The sequence below is a fragment of the Elaeis guineensis genome, chromosome 1, assembly GCF_000442705.2.
Source record: "Elaeis guineensis isolate ETL-2024a chromosome 1, EG11, whole genome shotgun sequence".
Classification (NCBI taxonomy): Eukaryota; Viridiplantae; Streptophyta; class Magnoliopsida; order Arecales; family Arecaceae; genus Elaeis; species Elaeis guineensis.
This window is the reverse complement of record NC_025993.2, coordinates 155,966,784-155,986,068: the sequence shown is the minus strand read 5'-3', so window position 1 is coordinate 155,986,068 and position 19,285 is coordinate 155,966,784. Positions and strand designations below refer to the sequence as shown.

At 35.2% G+C, this 19,285-nt stretch overlaps 1 protein-coding gene across 4 annotated transcripts in view; it reads left to right on the top strand.

Annotated features, from left to right (window-relative positions):
• The first annotated feature begins 6,485 nt into the window (after positions 1–6,485).
• Positions 6,486–19,285, top strand: part of LOC105039191 (AP-1 complex subunit gamma-2) — a 32,561-nt gene continuing 19,761 nt past the window's right edge. For 2 of the 4 annotated variants that reach the window (XM_073245017.1, XM_073245013.1), the window contains exons 1-6: positions 6,486–6,795; positions 10,217–10,519; positions 10,666–10,807; positions 12,704–12,877; positions 15,179–15,358; positions 16,812–16,966. In XM_073245017.1, the coding sequence (XP_073101118.1) occupies positions 6,764–6,795; positions 10,217–10,519; positions 10,666–10,807; positions 12,704–12,877; positions 15,179–15,358; positions 16,812–16,966 (986 nt within the window). In that variant the 5' untranslated portion in view covers positions 6,486–6,763. Of the gene's footprint in view, positions 6,796–10,216; positions 10,520–10,665; positions 10,808–12,703; positions 12,878–15,178; positions 15,359–16,811; positions 16,967–19,285 lie in introns of those variants that run through there. The other 2 variants (XM_010915257.3, XM_073245018.1) reach the window with 2 other exon arrangements.

Genomic DNA, 19,285 nt, shown 5'->3' with positions numbered 1-19,285 from the left:
GAAGGTTTCATCAAAATCAATTTGATACTTTTGTGAGAATCTCCTTATTACAAGTCTAGCTTTGTAGCGTTCAATAGAACCATCACTCTTCCTTTTCACTTTATAAACCTAAATACAAGAAATAAGAAAAATACCACTAAGGAACCAAATCTTAAGTCTCGTTCTTTTTAAGAGCTAAAATTTTTTTTTTATGGTATTTTCCCAAACACCAATGCTCTTGGCCTCATCAAATGAAGTGGATTCAAGTTGATCAATAATAGTAGAAGTATAACAATAAGTAATAGAGAAATAATCTCAATCTTCATATCTGTTACTTGGGTTCTTCTTTCTCTTGCTTCTCTGCAATAGTGATAGATCTTCAGAAGCTTCAGGTTCATTTTCAAGTAACTTTATATTTTTTAAAGAGTATATTTTATTTTTTTTTTAGAATTTGAAGTATGTAAGCTAGTTTTTCATGCACTTTTATGAGCATTTAAAATAGGTAAAGAAGACTTTGGCAATTGAGTTGAATAAGAAGTTGGAGAAAGTGAAGAGGGCTCCCTAATTTTTGTGAGAATAATATTTTTCCAAAATACTTTAATCTCATCAAAAATTGATATAAACTCATCAATTGAAAAATTAAATCCTTCAGCAAGAAAAGCTCTCATAAAAAATAACATGTCTGGAGATATAGATCTTAATCGTCTCAAGATTAATACATCTCCAATATTTTCTAACTTCATCATAGCCAAGAAATATGCATTTGACAAACTTCTTATCTAACTTATTAGAGAATACATCATAAGCATGCACAAAGCAAATATATCCAAACACACGAAGATGAGAAATATCAGGATGATTCCCAAATAATTTTTTATAGAGGTCATATTATCAATATCTTTCAAAGGCATTCTATTTATAAACTACTATCTGCATTCATCTTGCTCAAAATTCATGCCTCACATTCTTTGCATGAATCATACCGCGAATAGTCTCAAATAGATGCATGTTCTTTCTCTTTGCCACAGCATCTTGTTCGGGAGTATATGGGTAAGTAAATTATCCACGTATGCTACAACTGATCAAATAGTTAAAAATTTTTTTTTGAGACATATTCCCCTCCTCCATCAATTTTTAAGTAACTAATTTTTTATTCAAAAAGATCTTCAATGAAATTCTTAAATTGATAAAATTTCTTAAATACTTCTAATTTTTCTCTAACAAAATAAACCTAAGTATATGTAGAGAAATCATCGATAAAAATAACTGCATACTTCAAATCAGTGAAAGATAGAAAATTAATCCTGCCAGTGAGGTTTGAATGTATCAATTATAGTGGCCAAGAAGTTTTTATTTCACTTTCTTTAAAAGATAGATTATGCATCTTTCTACACTGGTATCTAATGCAAATAGTACTGGTATTGACCTTCATCTTAGGAAGTCCATCAACTAGTCCCTTGCTCTACATATTTTAAAGTCTGACATAATTCACATGAGCTAATTTAGCATGTCATAAATCAGTGGTATCATGTTTAATCATCCAATCAACATGAGAATTACGAGCAGACATGACACAAAGTTTGTTCATTTTTCTATCTTAAGTAATAATCTCTCCAAAAGCTTTAATATTAGTATAAAACTTCATAGTGTCAGGTTCAAATAAAATACAATACACTTTATCCATGATTTATAAAATAGAAATCAAAATTTTATTCATATTAGACATATAATAAGTATTATTTATGAAAATAAAAGAACCAGTAGATGATGTGAGAGATAAATCATCAATATTTTTGACAGTATAAAGTGAATCATCGATAGTAATAATAGCATCAGAACTAGTTATAATCACATAAATAATTAAATACCTCTCTATGACTAGTCAGATGATTAGAACATCCAGAATTAATAATCCATTTATGAGCAAAATCAATACCTAACACATAAGAAGAAGTAGAAACAAATGTATGTTGACTATCAAGATTGAAATTAATAATAGTAGTAGTAAGAGTCTAACTATAAGTTTCTTTATCTCCTCCATGCTTTGATATAGAGGATGTAATATTAGATTATTTGAGCTTCATCTTGTAATCATGAATGTTATGGCATAATTTTCCACATCTATAATAATTCACCTTAAATTTATAATTTTTTTTCTCAAAATTTTCAATTAGCCTTTTTTATGAATTTTTAAAATTATTATTTCACTTCTTATTTTTTATTTTCATTGTTAGAAAATAAGGTCTTTATTTTTTTGAGGATATATCGTCAAATCATGCATCTAAGTATTAAGTACTTCTTAATGAGCAAGTATATTTTTCAATTCTGTTAATATAAGTTGTTGAGTCCATCTAAAAGTAGCTAACATATAAGCACTATACTCTTTATTCAAATCATAAACTAATAGTCTATACCATTTATTTTCATCATAATGAAAATTTAGATGAAGCATACCAAGTTCATTAAACATTTTCTTTTTTTTAAGAAAATATTGGGATATTGCAAGATTACCTTGTTTGAGAGCACTAATTTCATTTTTCAGAAATTGAAGTCAAGCCTCATTGATCTTTGAGTGGAGAGTAGCAAAAATATCCATACCTTCTACGACTATTCTATATTTTAAATTTACTGAAAAGTATCTTTATCAACATTTATTAGAAGAATATGAACCACGTTTGTAGTTTTGGTCTTCCATATTTTTTTTGCTTCTGCATTGTTCGGAGTTTTTGGTGGCTTCACTATATCTGTCCCATTTACGACCTCCTATAAATCTTATCTTCTCGAACATGATTTGTTGCAGGTCTTCCCAAATACATAATTGGTGCTGTTCAAAGTTTGATCTTGCAGTTTCAGCTATGATGATTCAACTGTTGAATCATTAAAAAAGGATCCACATATTTGCACCATCATAAAATAAATTATTGAAAATTTTTTAACCACGCTAAGCAGAGAATGCATTAATCATCAATCCCAAGCCTATGGCTTTAATATGATGTAAAATGACATGCTACATGAAGTAGATCAACTGTGCTGGCCCAAGAATCAAAATAAACACCAAACTAAAAAAAAAATCTACAGAGAATCGCGAAATAAATTATAGAAGAATAAAAAATTAGTAGAGAAACAATTTATCTAAAGAAAAATAAAGATCAAATTCTCATAAAGTCGCCTCACAAAAAGGTCTCCACATGCACATATAATTTCTCTTTTCTCTTTCTTTCTACATCCTAAAGGAGATGCTAATGATCCCTCTAAATAGACATGATACAGATGAGAGTTTAACTCTGATCTAAACTCTGAAAATAAAATTTACTAAAATACAAACTCTTAATTAAACAGGATAATAGAGTCATATTTAAAATTAGATACACAATGATTTTCAACAAGAAAGAGCATGAAAATACATGCGATAAAAAAGATTATTGCTTATCTTTTTTAGTTTCTACGATTAAGAATCGTAATCCGGAAACATAGTTGGTAATTAGGGTTTAGGGTCTATGATTGTTAGTTTTTAATTTCTTGACTAAAAAATAGTATCTCCTTCTCATTCCAATGTATTTTGTTCTTTGAAGAGACCGTTAAGCCACGCAAATTGGATGTAAAAGTTAGGAGGGGTTCTAAATAAAATGGGATTTTAGATAAGATCATAAATTGCATGGCAGGGAAGATCAAGCGGGGAATATAAGTCAAAGGAGTCATGAAATAAAAAGGCATCCATGTAGCAACAACCATCTTTGATCAAAAGTGGGGAATATAAGTCAAAGGAGTTACAAAATAAAAGCATCCATATAGCTACAACCACCTCTAATACTTCTTCAATTTGATTTGAAGGGAATTCTCTAAGGGGGTATTTAGTTGGGCTAATTAAGATCTAGAATAGAAATCGAAATGGATGGCTCCCATTTCAACTATTTGGTTGAAAGAAATTTCATTCTAGAGAGAAATGAAAATAATCCATTCCTTTCGTAGGTGAATCCAGACTCATCCCAACGGAGTCAAACTTATTCTAGTAGAATGATATTAAAAAAAAAAAATCGTGGTGATGAGCTCTACGACAGTGACGAGGAGACGGAGCTGGAGGCTGGTGGCGGGACCTGCAACGGGATTGGAAGAGGGATAGAAGTACGATTGAGGGGTGGAGCCCGACAAGGACGAGCTCACCGGGAGAGAGGCTGTTGCCGAAGAGGCCATTGATGTCGATGGTGGCTATGGCTGTGTTGGTGATGCTGGAGCTGAGGTCGCTGCCGAAGGGTAGGCCCTTCTCGAGATGGAGGGAGAGGCCAATGGAGTGGACATCGAGGGCTTGCATGGTGGCTATGTTGGCAATGTCGGCGTAGTTCCAAAGGGGGTCACGACTGAGCTTGGCGGCAGAGTCAGCAATGCCAGAGATGGAGAAGATGGAGAGGGTTTCGACAGGGACGGTGGAGTCAACCACGACAGTGACGGTGTCATCGACGCCGTCGATGGCATAGTCGAGGAAGTCGAAGTTGGGGCCGAGGTTGGTGATGGTAGCGGGGGCGAAGGCGGTGATGGAGCAGAAGGCTGGGAAGGTCATTGGGGGCTAGGGTTTTGGACGAGATTTTAGAAGTCGGACGGGAGGCATATCGGACGGTTCAGAAGCACGGGATGTGGGGTTTTGGGCGGTGCGGTGCAGAGAGATTTGTGAAAACTTATCATTAATTTTTTTAAAAAATTAATGATATTTTTTTAAAAAAATTTAAAAATATTATTATTTTTAATTTTTATTTAATATTAATTTTTAAAATAATTAATTTTTAAAAATTTTAGTTAAGAATAAAAATAAAAATTTGAGTTGACTCCCATTCCTTTCTTAGTATGAACCAAGCAACAACAATGGGAATCATTCATTTCGATTTCGATTCTAGATACGAATCAAATGCTTCAGAGAATTAGATTATTTTAATTTTAATTTTAATTCTGATTACGAATTAAATATTTTTTGAGAATAATTATGTTGCTAAAACAAATATCGGTGGTAGGATCAGGCGTGTTGCATCCACGGTTCCAAAAATATTAATTTTCTGCTCCAAATATTTGATTTGGTGGTCAAATCGATAATCAAAAATATCAAGAAAGCAATCAATGTGATGGCTTTTAGCCGGAGAAGGTTTTAAACATGCCTAGTGGGTATCAGGTAGCCTCATAAATGAACTCATAGACCTTGCTAATCGGCATTTTTTTTTTATCTAGATCTTCTTCATAATAGTTTTTTTTTTATAAAACTGAGAAAAAAAGAAGGTATGATCTTTGTCTATGGTTGTCACAGAGAGATGATTCAAGCCTATCGAATTTTTCTTCTCGTTTTGTGTCTTTTTATCTCTTACGCATGGTTTTAGCTGGTGCAGAATAGGTGCAAGAATTCGTCTTCCTCCATGACTCACGTCTGGGGATGGCAAAATTAATCCGACCCGATGGGTATACACCCTACCCGAACCCGGTCAAACCCGAAAAATAGGGTTTGACTGGGTTTGGGTTTGGATAAAACCCGAAAACTACAGCACGGATATGGGTAGGATATGGGTAGTGCTATTTTCTACCCGAACCCGACCCGAACCTATGGATATGGATAATATCCGAACCCATATCCGAATATATATATATATATATATACACACACACATATCCGAATATATATATACATATACATATATACATATCCGAATATATATATACATATACATATACATATACATATATAATATATATATATATATATATATATATACACACACACACATATACACATACACACACATATATATGATCTCTCTCTCTTTCTCTCTCTCTCTATATATATATAATTATATATATGTATGTATGTATATGTATGCATGCATATATGTACGCATGTATGTATGTGTGTGTGTTAGAAGTGTGTATGTACGTATATATGTATGTATATATATATAATTGGTAATTCTATTTTTGATTGATAATATGCATAAAATTATTTTACTTTTTTTTTTGGTATAGAATGGATGGGTATGGGTTGGGTATGGGGCGGGTATGGATTGGGTATGGGGAAATGGGTTACCCACGGGTATTTCCGAATCCGTTGGGTATGGGGATGGGTATCTCTTTTCTTACCCGATTGGGTATCGGGTAGGGTTTGGATATAGGGTGTTAAGTTCGGGTTTGGGGATGGGTAGTATACTATCCGACTCAAATCCTATCCATTGCCATTCCTACTCACGTCAGGTTCTGCACCGGGCCTATGTGCACCCCTGATCCATGTGGTTTATGAACAAGTCTGGTCTAAACCGAAGCCCAACCCAAGCCTCCAAAGACTTAGGCCTGGTCGAAGTAGACGGCCTGGTTCGCAAGTAGAATTCCACGCGAGGAGCGTTAGATAGCTCTGTCCAGAATCGCCTGCACCTAGCCGTGCCAGCATTTTTGGTAGACCATCAATTAATAAGACTCGCATCAAACCCCCCCTCTCGATTCGTGGGATTTTGCCTTCGTGTCGGCGAATATGTGCGTTTTAGCCGTTTCAAGAACCGGCGTATCAAAGTATCTCTCCCCCGTACATTCCCTGAGGGAGGGTGGAAGGGAGAGGACCCACAGGTTAACACCGCACCATCGCCCAGATCCACTACACCGCTGCATCTCTCTCTCCTTCTTTCCGGTCTCCCGTCTCAGATCCCTCGACTCCCTCGATTGGATCTCGATCCCTCGCCTCGCGCCCCCCCGTCGAGACCTAGGTGTTCTGCTTCCCTTCCGATCGAAAGCCGAGTGACTCGCAGGGGACTTCACGGACCTCACCATGAATCCCTTCTCTTCCGGGACCCGCCTCAGGTAGCTCCAATCTTTCGATCGAACCCTTCAAAATTCTTCCATGCGTGCTCGTTTTCTTGGTTATGCTTCGTTTGAAAGCAATTGCTTCCGCTCATATCACACCGGTCTTTATTCCACTCTGCTCAATTCTATTTGTTTAAAAGGGGAATCAACAAAGCCGTTAGGTTCTAGAACATGTGATCTGGCTATTGCTGCCTCATTATTTCAATCATTGTTCTCTGTGGTTGGGGGCTGTGTGGTCGGTTTTTGGACGTTAGGTTAGATTTGTTCTGTGAACCAAGAACGAAGTATTAGTGCAGGTGCCCTTGGCGGCAATTCAGGAACCGATTTTAGTGTATATTTTAGGTGGAGACTGCAAAGGAAATCATCAGTGCATAGAATTGCGACCGTTTGATCGGGTTCTTACTGCCACATTAGTATAATCTTTCTTCTTGCAGCTGGTGACCTTACAAAGTAGCTTTCTATGATTAGCTTAGATTCGGTCTTGGAACCAAGAACGAGGTATTAATCCAAGAATTGCTTCCATCTACAATTTAAGGACCAATTCCAATGTATAATTCAGGATGTCAAGGAAATTCGTTACCGTTCTCAGTACCGATAGTTTGATCTAGTTCTTGATGCCACATTTGTACAACCTTTTTTTTTTTCTTTTTGTTTTTTGTTTTTTTTTGTTTTTTTGCAACTGATGTTACTGGGAAGCAGCTTTTTAACTTTAGGTTAAATTTTTTGTCTGAATCAAGAATGAGGTATAAATTCAAGAACTGCACTTACATACAATTTAAGGACTTACCTCAGTATATTTATTAGGAGGGTTCTGCAAAATATTTAGAAAACTCATTAGCATATGGAGTTGGGACTGTTTGATCTGATTCTTGCTGCCACATTAGTACAATATTTCCTTTTTGTTTCTGGTAAGCTTGCAACGTAGCTTTTTAATGGTAGGTTAAATTTGTCCTGTGAATAATGGAGGTGGTAGTGATCCATGATTGCCCTTAACCAAAATTTAAGGACTGATGTTGGAAAATGTATTAGGATATGGCTATAAAATATTAAGGAAAAGTGATTACCAGCATTTATTATATTAAAAATTGTCTTTTTGTTAAAATATTTAAATGAATATTCTGTTTGCTGTATATATTTTTCTACGATCTCGAGGATCATGCTTTGTACATTATTTGAAGGATGTCAACCAATTTCCAAATGAAAGTATGAAAATTAAATGAAGAACATTTCACGTTAAATGTTTGCAAGTTAGGTTATCTCATCTTTTATGTTGATGTAACCAGTATCCTAAGAGGGGCTAGGCATGTATATTTCCTTTTTTTTTTTTCCTTTGTTTTTTTTATAAAAATTTCTAAGACTGTTTATATACAAAATCTTGAAGGATCCAGCAGGTTGCCCAAGGCTGAAATGAAAACTTGCAAGCCTATCTTCTAAGGAAAATTATCTTCGATTTTCTTCTTGCCTTTTGTTTACCGAAGGATGATCTCAACACTAATTCTATTCCAATTAGGTTTTTCTTTTGTAAAATGAACAGATATGATCTTTATGCTAATAAAGAAAGGATATTAATCATCTTAATTTGCCATGGTTTCGTTTGTAAGATGATCAAATGAAGGCCGTTTTTCGCCGTATTTTTAAGATTTAGATTTTAAACGTGATGATTGGATATGGTCATTGTTTTTCGATTATGGGCTATATCAAAACTTTTTCTTTCTTTTTCTGTCCCCTTTATCAAACCTGTTTTGAAAAATCAGATCTGTTTTTCAAATAAAGTAATGTCAAGTTTCTGTTTGACACTACTAATCATCACACACTTAGTTCTGAATGATATTCTTTAAATTCAAAATATGAAATATTTTTTGGATCCAAGGTGCAGATGTTGGCAGGGTGATTGATGAAGATTAGATTCTGAAGTTCAGACCTGGCAATTCTGACCTGTGTTACATTATTGAATGAACACTTACTTGTAGAATATTATTTGGAAGATCACACAAAGATTGTTTTTTTATTGGATCATTGCAAATGATCAAATTATTATCATTTCCATCTTTTGCAATTGAGTTTCATCTTTATGTACAGTAGGTTTTGTTAAAAAAATTGCTCCTTGAAGCCATTTTACGAATTTAAGTATCATAAGTCTGCTATTCTAGAGATATAGTAATATTTACTAAGGGTGAATAGAACCCTCATACTAGATTATTGGCTTATAATATATGCTATATAAACATTTTCCTACTATAAACTTATTACTATCTTCGAGTACAACTGGTCTATATCAAGATTTTAAATCTTGTGGGATGGGACTATCCCACTTTTCCTATAGAAAGGGATGTGCCATGATCCCACCTTGTCCCAATACTTGAGACAAGGGATGTCCCAAGAGGTCCCGATCGGGATGCTGGGGTGATGGCGAGACAGTCCTATCCCAACACATGGGATGTACCCTACCCCGGTGTCATGTGGGAAGTCCTATTGGGATTTGCATCCTGGGTCTATATAGCCCCTTAGTCTCCCCCACCCTGTTATTTTTGGTTTTCTACCTCCTTACAACCATTTGTTTTTCTTCTTGTTTCTAGAAATTTGCACACATGCAAAGGAATGTGCAATAAGTGGGGGAGTGTTTACTAATTCATATTATGGGAAAAAAATCCTAATTTTACATAAGATTATAGTTATCTATCACTCTGATTCACATGGTCATGACCACTTGTCTAGTTCTCTTTCTTAGGTCAATAATGTGCTTCATTTGCCAATTTTTGGGCTATCATAATGTAGACTCCTTGGCATGGATGACTAACTTGGCAATTCTACATGTTTCCATACATTTATGCTCTCCACAGTTTATAAATATTCGAACGTTTGATAGTTAGACCTCTTAGTCTCCCTTCTTGCTCTCATAGAGGGAGAGAAACAAATGAACGACACCAATCAATAGTCGGAATATGGTTATCCAATTACATAAAAGGGCATCCAGTGCATGAGGTTCCCATCACTAGGTCTGGAGAGGGTACGCCGCCTTACCCCTATGTGTAGAGAGTTTTTTGTATTTTGAACCCATGACATTCAGGTCAAGATGGAGCAACCTTACTGTTGCAAGGTTTGCCCTCTAGTTATCAAATTACATTATTAATAAAAATGTCTTTATTTATATGGGGAGTCACAGCTTACATGCTTATTCTCATTTGTATCTCATTTGCTCCAGATGGGACAACAAATTAAACCTTATTGTTTCTCAATAATTTTCCTTTGTTCTTTATAGTTGAATACCTTTGATATTTCTCGATTTCTTTGCCATTGGTGATATAATTAAGAATGAAACTTGTACATACTTTGTCATTTATCCCTGATTTATGTAGTATCACCAGATAAGCTTATTGATCCTCAGCTGAGTTTTATGAATACTTCCAACACATTGCAGGGACATGATTCGAGCTATACGTGCTTGCAAAACTGCTGCAGAAGAGCGTGCTGTTGTGAGAAAAGAATGTGCTGCTATACGTGCTGCTATTAGTGAAAATGATCAGGATTATAGGCATCGTAATCTTGCAAAGCTCATGTTCATTCACATGCTTGGTTATCCTACTCATTTTGGTCAAATGGAATGTCTCAAACTGATAGCTTCTGCTGGTTTTCCTGAAAAGAGAATTGGCTATCTTGGTCTAATGCTGCTTCTTGATGAAAGGCAGGAAGTTCTTATGCTTGTTACAAATTCCTTGAAACAGTATCCATTAAGCTTATGATATAAATTTAGTGTACTCCATATAACTAGTATTTTATTGAATTATAAAATATCTATTCTGAACTGGTATCATAATTTATACATTGGAATGTTACAATTTTACTCTTTGGTATCCTTGACACAAGCAGAGATCTCAATCATTCAAATCAATATATTGTGGGTCTTGCACTTTGTGCTCTAGGGAATATATGTTCTGCAGAAATGGCACGGGATCTTGCACCAGAAGTAGAAAGGTTACTACAAACTAGAGATCCAAACATTAGAAAGAAGGTAGATCTTTTATCTATTAATAATGTGTTTTTTGACTATTATAAGTAGCTTCTTGACATGAACTTTTTCAATATGATTGCAAGAATGAAGTCCCTGTTATGTTCTTGGATTTGCATCACTAAACTGCAGTCTGCTTTTTGTGTTGTTATCCGTATTCGATATATGGAAAAATCTTTTTGGTGGCAAATTATGTTGCATAGAATGTGAATTCCAATTGGTTGTGTATTTGCTAGTGTCTGATGCGAGCTCCTTGTTTAGATATATTCTGAAGCAGCCATTCATTTTTTAAGTGGTAAGTATTCATAATCTTCTTACAAATTGCAGAAAATTGCATGCTATTTGCTTCTTGTTAGTCTATATCTGGTGTAGGTGTTTAGCCAACAAGAAAACTAGCCCTAACAGTTCTATAAAAGGTCCAAGGAAGAATGATATTGGTTAAAGCAGTTCCTCTATTCCTCTCATGAACTTGTGTGTGGGCCTTACTTGACTTTGATCAATGAGTTCCTAAAAATATCTTTTATATGCATATCACAATCCTTTTTTTTCCTCATATGATCATTCAGTTACTCTTATGTTTTGATAGGTGTAATATAAAGACACTTTTCATGACATAAAGACATGCCTTTGCACCCTTTCAAACATGGAAAGTTTGATGATGTTCTTTACCAGTCTTTATCATTTTGTGAAGAGGCACGTGCACTGCTGCATGCATTTTGACTAATATTTTGTATATCTGTTCCATGATCTGTTTACGGAGTATCACTATGTCATGCCTGCATTCCTATGTAGTTTGTGGTAAAGTTGGACACTAGAGCTGTAGAGTGCTTCATCGTGCAATACTTGGTCAACCACGAAGATTTATGTCTTTGTTCAAAAATCTTTTGGGGGTTGGTTAGATGAAATGAGAAAAGGAAAGCAAAGTGGTTGCAATGGGCTGCTCATAGTGGGTTGAAGTTAAATTTGGAAACTGGAAAGCTAATTGATGATACTGAATAAGTTTTCAGATATTGTTAATTCTTTGATTGTATGTGCAATGTTCTTTTTATTTTTATGTTCTATTTTTTTAATAATATCTTATTACCAGTACTAAGTGTTAGACCAAGATATTAAAAAAAAAGACTGCCATAGTATGTACTGAATACCATACTATCCCCTGGTGGCAAACCATGAGTAGATAAAGGGTCGTGCCACATTATGCACTGAGCCAGTTGCGACTGGTACTATACTGCAGTACTTCAAACCTCTCTTGAGAGTTGAGACAACACATTTTTACCTCTTATTCTTTACTGTTTGTGCACATGCATGTATGCTTGTATTTGTAAACACGGATACATGGGACAGAAAAAGGGGAAGCTTGTTAAACCTGGTTGACAACCCAGGTTGGGTGGAAGTTAATATTTGAAGCTAAGTAGTAAATTGATGATGTCAAAAATCAAATCTCTTGATATTTTTTTCCTGACTGAGATTCCATCTCACATCAGCAAAGTTTGAATGTAAATCTTCTGTTATAGTTAGCAAACTGAAAGTAAACTAGCATCCTGTATAGATGTAGGTGTCTCTGTTGTATATCTCTTTCAATTTACGGTTTATTTTTTTCCTTTGTTCCTCTGCTTTGTTCAAGCAAATTTGATCATGCTATGTCAGACAAAAAATGTCATTGCCTCAAAATTTGTGGATCACTATGCTGTTTCTTTTAGCCATGAAATCACTACATCGTTTCTTTTAGCCATGAAAAGTACTGTAAGTTAATAAAATCTGATGTAATCGCCTTCACTTTTGAATGAGTTTAGGCTGTGGTTGTGCTTTAAGACTGATACAATATGATTTACCTAATGCTTTGTTAGATTTAAATAGCCTTCATTGTTTAGTGACCGATGGTGGTTTCTTGTTTTTCAGGCTGCTTTGTGCTCTATAAGGATAATAAGAAAAGTTCCAGACTTAGCAGAAAACTTTATGGGCCCTGCTGCTTCTTTGCTGAAGGAAAAACATCACGGAGTTTTAATAGCTGGAGTTCAGCTCTGTACAGATCTATGTAAAGCTAGTACTGATGCCTTAGAATATTTGAGAAAGGTATGGCTCATATCATGTCTGTATCTGTTTCAAACTCTTTGCCATGTTGATTATGAATGGTATTTTATCTAATTTTGACCTTGAACAAACTCTTCTGTGGATTTTCTTGTTTCTTCTATTAGGTGAGTCTTTCAATCCTACATCTCTTTCAATTTTCGTAAAGGAAACTATGAAACTGGAACATAACTGAAATTGCAGTTCAGGAACTCTAAAAAATGTTCCATAACTTTTCCTGATGCTTGAATTTCTTTCATACTTTCATTGTCTGGATTCTCTATGTAGTCTTATACTTTCAATCATATATCTTTCCTAAATGCTATTGGTTTCTTCTGATTCTTTTTTTGTTTTTTTTGTTTTACTACTTTTCTTCCACTGTTCATATGATCATATGATTAATGTCCAAATTTATGTGTAATTCAATTACGTATTGTCACATTAGAAATTGTGAGAATCAACAGTTCCCTTAATTTGTGTTTGCAATGAGAACGGGTGTGAAAATTGTGAGGAGGGTAAGAACCCTTGGATCTCCATGCTGGAGTTGGCTTGCTTTGTGTTTAGACCAATGAAATGACAGAAAACCTAGCTAGTACATCAAGGAAAGAATTGGTGCAAGGGATTGGGGTGGCTTAAGTTTGACCTCTCCTGAGTTATTAGTTGTGGTAGCTATGGGTAATCATAGGAGTACATTGGACTAGCAATGTATGAGGAAATTTCCCCATCTCCAAGTGGCTTCTCTGATAACATGAAATTCCTGTCAAAGAGTCTAGAGGAAGGTGAAAGATTCGGGATGTTGTTCTGTTTAAACATTTGAGATTATTGAGATTTTTGTGTGTTCTAGATTTGGTTCAGAGCATGATTAAGGTTGAAAATTTGATAGCTGTACTGGTCTCTGAGCAAATCTTTGCCATGCAACAACAGTGAGGAGAGTTTTTTTTTTTTATAAAAGAAATGCAATAAGATATGTTCTTGTCTGGGTTCACCTTGGAGCACCAAATGGAATTTCGTGACTGAAGCTGGTTTGGTAGGTAGCCTTGATGAGTGTTGCTAGGGATTGGAAAAGAAATGCTTGGTTTGGACTCTTATTACTGAGATATTAGTCAGAGGCAACTTTTGCTTTATGTATCCTGAAAACAGATTTATGGAAACCCTGAATTTGGCATGTATTGCAGGTCTGAAAGACTCTAATTTTGCCAATGTTTCATTTATAACAATGGTATTTTTTTTTCTCAATTGTGGCATAATTGTGCGTCATATTAGGGCATAATTGTGCAAGGTGGAGGTCATGACTAGTGCCATTGGGTTGCTAATGAGCCAAAAGGGAAAAAACTTGTGAATAAAAGTGCCATGGATGCTACAGGCATGGATGTGGCTTGTTGTGGTGGCTTTCAGGTGTTACCAGTGTTTTTGACTTAGTTGGCGCTACATGAGCTATTAAAACTGGGGCTTATATCACCAACTGATTCTTATATTTTTTGGGCATAATATGACATCTTAACAGTTTCCAGGGGCCATATATTTTAATATTTCTAACATTTTAAGATTTCATTTATCTCCTTAACATGGGCAGACTTGTCCTGCTGCCTTTTTGAAGTAATATGTAATCATCTTGTTTTTTATCCATATTGTTCTTTTTCTACTCCAGATCAGTCAGTAATTTATATGTGGCAACCAAAAAATATATACCAGTTACATTTGTTGCCATATCCATGTTTTCTTTTTGGAAATCTCTGGATGGTTATTATTTCCTGATAGTTTCGTAGGCTACATGCAGGGGATGATTAAAGTTTTTTGCTTTGAGCTATACCTTACACTAGTTTTTTTCAATTCCTCAACGCTTATTGCCTATTATGGAGTCCAATAGCTTTTTATCATGAAGTGCATGTAAGATAAGTGCCTTTGACTGGTGTTTAAGTTTGAACGTCTGGTAGATTCTCTCTCTCAAACGCGCACACATACTCATTCACTCACATGCAAATAATTCCAGTAGTCTTGTGACTGCAATGCGCTGCAAAACATGCTTTTGTCAAGTAATTGGACCACTTTTTACCATATAATTTGTTTAGTAATCTTTTTATCCTTAAGGCCAGGTATTTAAGTTGGTTGGACAGTATCGTGGAGTGTTAGGCATTCAGATTTTCTTGTTTTTTTTTACCTGCTTGAGGATCATGTAATTTCTTGTCTTGGGTGTCGGCAGTTGTTTTACGTTGCTTTATGTCTGGAAATTTCTGTTGTATACTTCCTGTTTAAGTCGTTGTGCTTTTTACATTTCATGACATAGATAAGTTTTCATCCTGATTATAGAACTGCACCGAGGGACTGGTTCGAATTCTGAGAGATGTCTCAAATAGTCCATATGCACCTGAATATGACATTGCTGGGATTACAGACCCATTTCTGCACATCCGAGCGCTTAGGCTTATGCGTATGCTGGGTCAAGGAGATGCAGATTCCAGTGAGTATATGAATGACATTCTTGCTCAGGTAAATTTCCTTTGCTTTAATATTTTGAATTTGGTTCTTTTGCTGGCCTTGTAGGGTACGGTAATCATGTTTTGAGTTTCTCAATGAAGAAACTTAGTATCTGGCTTAACCCAAATGCATATTTGGTAGTTTTAGTGGTTTCTGTTGGAAAATGTTCTGGTTGGTTGGTTTTATTTGGAACTTTTAAAAAAGAAATTAAAAATGTTAAATGATTAGAAAAAAACTTAAAATGTCTTAGTAGTAGAAACTCAGAAAAAAAATTAATAAACTTCATCCAAGTTTGTTACAGTATGGTATACTGTTTGATGATAATCATATGCAGTTGGTGGTAGTTTAACATATACTAATGTATATATTGCTGTCTTTATGCTAAAATTGCATCCTAAATGATGCAAGCATAAGGATATTGGCGACCATGAATTAGAATATGAAGGAGCAAGAAGTAGGAATTATCAAATGCATCAAGGAGCAAGATCAAGGAGCAAAAACTGTGATAGCATAATGTTTGTAATTAAGTGCTAAGATCTGGCTGTAGTCAACATCTCTCCAGTTTATTTTGTAGTTAGCTTTGTTATTTGTTATTTTATCTACCACTTTGTGCTTGCCATTCTCCTGCTTCACCAAATGCATGAAATGAAAATTATACATCCCCACTTCTGTTGTAACATATGGCTTTTACCATACCAAAGAAATATTTTGCTGTGGGGCATGAAACCAAGCAATCAATTATATAACATGATTCATAGCCTAGTCACCACAAGTTGGAATGCAAACCTTTCATTGCACTTTGTTGTCTCCCTCTCCCCAAGATCAAGATAGATTTTGCAGATCCTTGTAATTACTTGACGACAGTACAGCTAAGCTCATCTCTTTAGGGGCATCAGTTATGCTATTTTGATTTCAAATATGTTGAGAGGGCTACGATTACATATAAAAAACTTTAGCAGTCACCCAGTCAATGAACTATACATCCTCGATGCCTTCAAATATAATCTTTATTATAGATTGCCTTTTGTACTTCTGCAAATTGGAGTCCATTAGACCATCATATGTTGCAAGGAGCCTGTTGGTTGTTGCAATACTAGACTATGAAACAAGAAACTTTCACATTAGGTTTTGACCTCACGCTACTGGCCGTGCTCGTATCTTGAAGGGCATGGTAAGCCACTGCCATCTGGACCCTGTGCTTTCACCTACATCTGCACTTGGTTGAATCAAATGTTTGCTTGCTGTTTCGTGATGCTATTCTAATTGCTCTATGCTCCTTCAAGTTTGTATGCATTCTGATTAGGCCTCAAATTTGAGGAGCAAATGTATCTTTTAAAGAAGTGATGTATGTATGTGTGTGTGTGTGTATATATATATATATATATTGTTTCTAAACAACTGATCAGGAATATTTAGCCTAAGCAGTTCTTTCATACTGGCTATGTGTATATATTTTCTTTTGTAGGTTGCGACAAAAACTGAGTCAAACAAAAATGCTGGAAATGCTATTCTGTATGAATGTGTTGAAACTATCATGGGTATTGAAGCTACTAGTGGTCTTCGTGTGCTTGCTATCAATATTTTGGGAAGGTTCTTGTCAAATCGTGACAACAATATCAGGTGTTCAGTAATTTCCAAGGACCGATTGCGAGAAATCTCCATTTTATCATTATCACTGACAAATATTTTGCTTATTCCTTTTGCTGAAATGTAGTCATATATGCTGCAATGTGTGACAGACTGAATGATTAATGTTAGTCAATTCTGAAGTTCATGTACAAGATCTTTTTTCATTCATTCATTTTCTTTATAAATTGAAAAAAAAAAAAGAGAGAATCAGTGCTATATGCAGTTTGGTGTAGGCTTGGTGTATTATCATGATGAAGGATGATATGCAATGACCTTGCTTTTAGAGCTACTGGTTGGACTGCTTAATCTTAACAAACAAGCTTTATCCGATAGAAGGAGATTTTTAGGTCCAGTTAAGGACCATCATAGCGCTTGAGAAAAACTTTAAAGCAAATGCCATAGTCTTGTAAGTAAGTGCAAAATTTCTCAAAGGTTAACTTTGGTCAAGAGGGGACTTTTAGGGAGACCTATATACTTGGTTTTATGATTTAAGCTCATGTAATCTTGCAGTAATCCCTTTTTTATTTTGTTTTACAAAGCGGCCCTTGGCCATAATTACAACCTTGTAGCCATATGATGTGGACAATAGATTTATAAACTAGGCTGACCAATATGCAATTCTGCAAAACAGGTTTAGCACATGCACTATAAAACATAACCTACAGACTCCCTTCCACCCACAATCACTATGCTTCCTGATGTTTTGTTTTATGAGTATTTAATCTTTTAATGATCTGTCATTTGTGTGTTGTATGGAAGAACTTGTGATGGATCTTACCTATTCGGAAAACCATTGGCTACACGGTAATTTCTTTGTATTAGCCGTGATTTTGCCCATCCTAAATACCCTTGTTCAAGAGGAAAACATATAGAATCTTCCAGATCCATGACATTATCTAATTTGTTTCCGAAATGACTGAACTGGTTTCTGAAGAAGCCTCAGTCTACCCTCGTCAAAAAATCAGCTAAAGTCATGGTTTTAATTACTGAATGGAAGTGGGCGGTATGAGGTGAACTCTACTGACCTGGTATGGTATTGGTACATCATGGGGGCTTGGTACCCCTTCTTATTGTTATATGGGACAGGTGCTATTCTGACTTCAGAAATATGCCATGTGTTGGTATGGGGGCCTATTATATGGTACCATACTATTAAGGTAATGATATGGGTCCCAGTACTAAGACTTAAAACATTGGTTGGAATAAATTTTGATTACATATTCAAATTTGATTATCTTTTATATTATAATACTATGTGATAGTACTAATGTACATATTACTAATATGAATCCTATATAGTGCTTATCAAAAATAATAATTAGCGGGAAAGGACTGGATTTACTCTGGTAACCGCAAGAGGGACAAACCATATGGTTAGTAGAATCCAAATGGTCAAAGAACATAACATTGGTGCATTTTATGATCCACATCTCTGAGGAACTAGGGGGTCAATTGCCCAATCTTAGGCTTGGGGCTTCAGTGATGATGATCATGATGTATGGGATTTGTTAAATGATTCAAAATATGATCAAAGCTAAACTTCAAAAACCATTATTTAATGTCAGTGATATGACATGCCAGAGAGAAATAAAGACAAAAGAAAAGAAGGAAAGATGAAAAGAGGCTATATGAACAAGTTCCTCAAGGTTTAATTTCATTACATTATGTGGATGCATCAGAAAGGCTATATGCATTCTTTTGTTACTAAAGAAAGGACAGAAAGATAAAGAATTATCAACACCTCACACATGAAGTGGAAATGCGATTCATAAGTATAATGCATTTGCTGAGTGCCATTGAAAGCTAAAAAGGAATTTTTCAGAAGATAGTGATGAGGGGGCATTTGGTCTAGTTTGAAGATTAGAAAAGAAGAGGGAGAACTAGAATTTAGTTCAGTTGAAGTAGGGGCAGGTTTTTCCTCTAGGAGGAGCTGACTGTGATGCAAACAAATGCCTTATAAATGTAAGCCTAATAAAGGGAATGTAGATCCTTGTTTAATTTAAAAGCTAGTAGTCCAATGGATCATGTGTATGTATGATGAGATCTCAGAAGGCCACTATCTTTATATCATTTCTTTCTTACAGAAAGATGGAGAGGTAGATTGAGATGTCTGAAGTACTGCTAAATTGAGGGATGATGTTGAGATGAACCTTTGGGTTGTTACTATGTCATCAAATACTATGGCAATTTAAATAGAGAATCGTCAGACAATATTTAATATTTCCCTATGACTAATTTTACAGCGCGAACAAGAATTTTAGGCATAAAAGTGTCATGGCATTAGGCAAGAGTTAGATGTCCAGGTGGATG